Source organism: Hordeum vulgare, chromosome 2H, assembly GCF_904849725.1.
Source record: "Hordeum vulgare subsp. vulgare chromosome 2H, MorexV3_pseudomolecules_assembly, whole genome shotgun sequence".
Classification (NCBI taxonomy): Eukaryota; Viridiplantae; Streptophyta; class Magnoliopsida; order Poales; family Poaceae; genus Hordeum; species Hordeum vulgare.
In genome coordinates this window covers 15,620,279-15,627,151 of record NC_058519.1, presented here as the reverse complement: position 1 = coordinate 15,627,151, position 6,873 = coordinate 15,620,279, and the positions used below count along the sequence as shown (strand labels likewise).

Genomic DNA, 6,873 nt, shown 5'->3' with positions numbered 1-6,873 from the left:
AGCAGAGGCCACACCATCAGTAGCGGAGCTACAGTACAAAATATGGACGGGCACTATAAAGAAAGCCCAGTATGTTTGTACTCATGGCTCAGTATACTCTCAATCCCTCACTGTATTTGCCATGGATTGGGCGAGGAATGGCTAGTCGTGAGACCATGGGCTGTATGTAGGACATGTACGATTTCGGTGGCCACCATACGAAAGTAGGTGTATGTTTTGTCGGTCTATGTTGGCCATCGCAAAAACAAACTGAGTACTTGATCATATTTGTTATGTTGACAAATACTTTCTCTATCTCAAAATAACTGTCTTAACTTTATACTAGCTTTAATATAAAATTGTACTAAGCTTAAGATATTTATTTTGAGACGGAGGGAGTATAAATGACCCGTATCGTGTGTTGTGTATCGGTGCTTCGTAGGTCGTGAGGCATTGGGCGGTATGTAGGGCATGCTATACAATTTTCGGTGGCCACCATACGAAAATGGGTGTATGTTTTGTCAGTCTATGTTGGCCACCGAAACGGGGCTCTTTTATCACAGGAAAAACGAACTGAGTAGTACTTGATCATGTTTATTATGTTGACAAATGTAAATGACCTTTTTAGCTAGCCCATCCGGATCACTATTATTAGCAATTACAATACAGTCAAATGCTAAGTGGCGGCACGCTTTGCTCGTTCCGGAAGTAGTCGCTGGCGTCCACCTTGCGCTTGACGTTGCTAAGCCTCCAAAAGTTTGCCGGGCCGAAATACCTCTCGCCCCACATCCTGGCAGTCACGTAGCACGTGACCCCGTCGACCACCTTGTTCACGCCCATGTCGAGGTCCCGGTAGTTGACGTACGCTCGCCTCGGGTTCTTGCTCACGTACGGCGTCATGAAATCGTATAAGCTCCCGATCCAGTTCGGCGTAACCTCGCCCCCGGGCGCCCCATTGAAGTTCCATAGCTCCACGTACTGTATGTTGTAGAGCACGCCGCGCCGGTGCGGGAACGGGGTTTCGTCGGCGGCGATGCGGCCCATTACTCCGCCGTGCGGCTCGAGGATGAGCTGCCCCGACCCCGCGCCGTTGGGCCAGAGGAAGATCTTCTCCAAGGTCTCCTTGGTGAGGGCTTTCTTCACGTAGTCCGACTTGTTCTTCACGAAGGGGCCTAGGGTCATGGAGCGGTTGAGGAGGAGCGCCTCCAACGGCTTGCTGTTGATGGCGTCGCCGAAGTATATGTACGCCGTGTACTGCAGCCAGCTCATCTCCTTGCAGTCGGCGGTCGTCACGCCCAGCTCCGGGAACCGGCTGTGCATCGTCGCCACCACCGTGCTGCAGTTGCCGAGGTACAGGGACTGGAAGGTGGCCTTACTCTTCTGGATGACGACACGCACGCTGAGGTCGTCCGGGAGCGCCGGCGCGAGCGTTTGCCATTTGGTCACCGCGTCGACCGCGCCCTGTTCCATGGTCTTGGCCACTTTGAAGAAAGTCACCTTGGGTGGAACGGGCACGAGCCTCAGCTTCCACGACAGCACGATGCCGAAGTTCCCGCCGCCGCCGCCCCGGATGGCCCAGAAGAGGTCGTCCCCCATGGCCTTCTTGTTCGCCAGCAGGTTCCCCTTGGCGTCGACCATGCTGGCGTCGAGGACGTTGTCGGCCGAGAGGCCATACTTGCGCATCATGAGGCCAATGCCTCCGCCGCTGATGATACCCCCCACGCCAACCGTCGGGCACACGCTAGCCGGGAAGCCCAGCCCTGGAGCCGCCGTGGCGACCCGGTAGTATAGCTCTCCGGTCGTCGCCCCGGTCTCGACCCACGCGGTGGCCTTATGTGGGTTGACATGGATGGCGTGGAGCTTGGCGAGGTCGATCACCGCGAACTTCTCGCCGTTGGGGGTGGTCGATCGATACGAGAGGCCCTCGTTGTCGTGCCCGCCGCTGCGCACGCGGACGCGCACGCTGTGGCGGCGCCCGCAGCGCACGACGGCCTGGACGTGCGACGCGTTTGTGGGCGTCACGATGCACAGCGGAGGGTTCGCCTTCGCCGGCGCCACCAACCTGGCGTTCCTGATGGACGAGACCAGGAGCGGCGTGAACGACGGCGAGGTCGGCGTCAGCACGAGCTGGCTGGGGATGTTGGTCGAGAGGCACTGGAGGAAGTCGTCGTCGTTGTTGTTGTTGGAGGACGACGCCAGGGAAGGGGCGGGCGCGTAGAAGCCCAAGAGGCAAACCGTGAGCACGAGCGCTATGTTTGCCATTTCGATGGATCTGATGCTTTTCCTACACTGACACGGTGCTTCTGTGCTAATTCACATCGTTATATAGCATGGAAGTCTCTCCCCAAACCAGGTAGGAAATTAATTTGCCCCAAAGATAAGACCTATCCTATTTAATTACTACCACCTTTATTGAAAGTGAAATATTAATTGGTCAAAGATAAGTACATGGGAGTGTTAGAAAGGAAGGCTTTTAGTGAATTTAATTAGTATTATCTTTCTGGGATATATTCAGTTTAATATTAAAAAATAGACGGCTCTCGTAGGATGTGGACGGCAGGCGAGGGTGGATGAAGATGATGGTGAGGAGGACCGACGTGGCGTGGAGGAGGCTTTGGCGGGTAGGCAAATCCGTGTGGGCGAAGGCAGAAGAGGTGGAGGAGACGCAGTGGCCGGTGTGGGTTGTGCGGGGTAAAGCCCATTTTTGGGACGTTTTTAGTGGCATGAGATGTTGGGCCCACACCACTAGTAATTGGGCTTATATGTTTGATTTTTGTACAGTTGTCTACTTCTTTTATATATGCTTATTTTCCTTTAGTATTATTTAGGTCAACTTTTTGTTTGGTATTGTTTAGGCGAAAGTTGTTTTCATTGGAAGGATTAAATTATTTTTCTAATTTTATTTTTGAAGTGGAATATGATATAATGAAACATAGGAAATGTTTAATGAAATATCTTATCATTTCATCCAAAATATAGGTTTTGGCTTGCTGAAAAAGAGAATTCTTAAAAAAAAATTGCCTGAACAATAGCACTAATTGGAACTCTAGATAATTGCCTAAACTTAGAACATCATCACTACTAAAAGGGACGGGCGCGCTTTGTTTTGCCGTTGGTGTTGTTGGGTTTCTAAAAAGTCAAACCTTTAAAATTTGATCAAATTTGATAACAAAAAATTACCATGCTCTAGGGTAAACATAAAGGGCTAAATTTTTCATCATTTCCAACAAATAGAAATGACATGGCAGGAAATAAAAAAAATTACATGCAACTAATATATAATTATGAAATTGCCTTGCATGTTGTAGGGTATGAAAAAATAACTAAAATTTTCATCCTTACCACAATAAAACTTCCATAGAGTAATTATTAAAATTTTGATGGTATATTTAAAGAAACACTCATGGTCTAATTAGTAAAATTTTCATGGTTTGTAAAATTAAATTGCCATAGTATTTACAAATAAAAATGGTCATGTAAAAATTTATAAAAAACTGTTTTCTAAGAACATGAAATTTCGATCGCAGAAATAACTTTTATTGAATGGCAAAACCAAAACTTTGGCTTATCTTTCCATGCAAAAAAATAAAGTTTTCCATGCATGTGCAAGTAAGCTTGCCATGGCAATAAAGCTAAAGTTGCCATGACAAACAAATTATTTTAAGATGTCATGGAAAATGAAAGAAAATTTCCATATGGATGAGACTAAAAATTTCCACATATGTTAATATAAATTTGCCATGGGAAGAGGTAAATTTTCCATGCAAAAATAACAGTTAGAAATTTTCCATGGCAAACTAATATTTAAAATATGTCATGGCAAATTGAAGATAGTTTCTTTGGTAATGGAACTAAAATTGCCATGTTTGTTTAAGTAATTGTGCCATGGGAATAAAGGTAAATTTTCTATAAAAAAATAAAATATGCCCATGGCAAGAAAAATAAAATTTGCCATTGCAATAAAAGTAAAATTTACGAAACTAAAAAGTAAAGTTTTGACATGTTCGCAAAAGGTACAAATGTCATGATAGTTAAATTTTCATACATTTTTCATGTGACTATTCCCAACAAAAATGTTTTCTAATTTGTCTATGGTGCCCTTATATGTTCAATGAACTAGAACTTGTGGCGGGGTATTAAAAAAGTGAACAAATATTAACATGTCAGATGTATATTCAAAATGAACATTGCATTTTTATTGTAATTCTCATGCTTTATGTAAGAAATTAGTGATCTATTTAAAAATAGTTGCCATGATACAAAAAATAATATTACCTTGGTACTTGAATTAACCTTGCCATTGCAAATAAATTATGTTTGCCATGATACATAAAGCATTTTTCCATGTTTGAGAAATAAAAATAGGAAATATTTCTTTATTAAAGTTCTCAACGCCATGAGAAAATATTGCCATTATATGAAAAGAGGATTTGTCATAGTCCATTAATTAAATTGGCCATGGTACTAAAACGAAATTGACATGGTGCGTGAAGAAGATTTGCCTACATTATGCATATGACTATTTGAAATAAATATCTGAAACTTGCCAGGGCTTTTAAGAGACAAATGCTTCCCAAAATTGCCATGTAAATGAACCAAAATAATGCAAAATTGCCACGATGTTGTTTTTTTGCAATGGCACAAATTACCACGATGTAAGTAACATGGCAAAATTACCAAGGATGGTGGTTTTTTGGTAGAAGTACATAAGAAAAATCAAATCCCATAAAAGTTGGCATGCTTAATGTGGTCATCATCAAACCTATTAAGCCAAATGGGAAACAAACACACTCCATTTTACATTGTTGTTCAAGGCACGTGAATAGAAGAAAGGAACACATATTTCTAGAATCAACTCCAATATGTTTTGTTTTACTAATCCATGTGATTATTGAAACTATGCTCTATTGTTGTACTTTGTGTATAAAAAACAAGCCATGTGAATAGAGAGTTGACATGGAAGCGGCGTGAGAGAATTTTAGTTGATGCAAAATTTGTAGAGCAAAACTTAAGCATAACAGAGCATAATGGCAAAATGTCATAAATACATGAAAAAAAAACTGTGAATAGAACCTTAGTTCAATAAATTGGAGAGCAAAACATAAGCATAGTAATAGCAGTTGTTGAACACAACCCCATGGAGTAGCATCAAAACTTAAGCATAGCGTGAACTCAAAACAAGCCATATGAACATGAAGCGGTTCATTTCTAGTGACCGGATTAGAAATCAAGGCAAATTTTCCATGTGAACACACGTTAAGTTGCAGTTGTGTTGAACTAAACCTCAAATCAAAAATTCATTTCTAAAAAATACAGAAAGAAAAATAGGCTGTATCAAAAAATTACACAAAAATATTAGGCAATGGCCGCAATCTTACCATCTCACTACGCAAAAACTGGTTACGACAAAAAGTTGTGGAAACTTGCATGTGCTTGTAAATCTGAGAAATGTCATCTGCCATATCGGGCGGCAGAATAAAAAATGGAGCTCGACGCACATCCATGGCTCTCTGCATCTTCACATCTGCCGGATCCAACGAGCACATTAAACATGTTGCACAAGGGAATGCAGGGAGCTCAAAAAAGGCAAAAGAAGAAATAGGGGTCGTACCTCGAGCTGCAGTACACTGTCTCGCAACCTTTGTGATGGGCGCCAAGGAACCCCTCTCCTCACGCCAATAACGCAAGCAGCCGATGACAGGGTTGTTGAGGACGAGGGAGCCGGACGGGTGACTGGAGACAGGAAGGTGGAGGGTCTAGTGGTAGCTCCACGGCTGTCGGAACCATCCCGGGATGTAGAATATCCTACGTGCAAACGAGCAATTGTGGAGCTTCCTGATGATGCGTGCTCATGTGCGGCTTCTGCCGGCCACTGCTCTCCCTGCAACGCCGGCCGTAGACCGGTGCCTGATGGCCGTCGCCCTCCCTGCGCTAGCCAGCACACTCACACCCCACCCACCCCTGGATTGTCTGTCGCCGCCCCCATCTCGCTGGGTCGCAGCCTGGTGCCCGCAGGCCACCGCCCTCCCTACGGCCAGGCCATCGCACTCGTGCCAACCCTCGTATCGCCGGGTGCCATCCTCTCCTACATAAAATCAGGCAAGTGGAGAGAAGACAATTTGGAGTGGGATGGGGTATGGGTGAAGAATAGGACGAATAAACACTCGCTCAACCAGGAAGAGTGGAAAAGAAAATTGTTCGAGGGACACCGGCTTACACGCAACGAGTCTTGGTGATGATGTAGCAAGGTGAGATCGTTAAGATTCATATGATGGCTGCAAAGACGTTCGGGACGAGGAGCCAAAATTCTGAAATTCGGCCTTTATAATTTAGTTCATTTATTATTCCTCTTCACACAAAAAACAGCCGAAATATCGGTCATTAATGTAAATTATCACCGAACTTGAATAAATTTTATCATGTTTGATGAAATTTCTCGGGTTAGTTCAAATCCTTTTTGCAATATATGCTGATAGCTTTCGATTGTCGGGTCCTACGTCAGTGTCCGTAGACTGGTCCCCTGCCTGTGAACGGATATGGCGTACGGTTTACGGCCAGGTTAGTGTTGGAGATGCCCTAACTACACAATGTACCAATATATAATATAGGTTCATGCGACATTGATATATATATATATACAAAATGCATGTCATCATGACCTGATCATAACCAATATTTTAATTAGCGGGCTATGCCATTTAACGACGGCTCGACTGAACCTATGAAAGGCTATAACGGAGCTAAGCTCCATTTAACGTTTTACTAATATCATGAAAAATTAAAACAATAAATATATGCAGGCATCATATATAATTTATTACATATACTTAACATATACACATGGCGGCACATCAACATGCGAGTACCAATGAGACGTCTTAATTTAATAAGCAA

The 6,873-nt window shown here is 43.7% G+C and overlaps 1 protein-coding gene across 1 annotated transcript; it reads right to left on the bottom strand.

The window, feature by feature from the left end:
* Positions 1-611: 611 nt before the first annotated feature.
* Positions 612-2,269, bottom strand: LOC123429211 (berberine bridge enzyme-like Cyn d 4). Its single transcript, XM_045113266.1, has one exon. The coding sequence runs from the start codon at positions 2,239-2,241 to the stop codon at positions 649-651; it is 1,593 nt and encodes a 530-aa protein (XP_044969201.1). The 5' UTR covers positions 2,242-2,269; the 3' UTR covers positions 612-648.
* Positions 2,270-6,873: the final 4,604 nt, after the last annotated feature.

What these genes read in the sequence shown, in the direction of transcription:
- LOC123429211 (XM_045113266.1), bottom strand. Translation starts at nt 2,241, where the DNA reads ATGGCAAACATAGCGCTCGTGCTCACGGTTTGCCTCTTGGGCTTCTAC.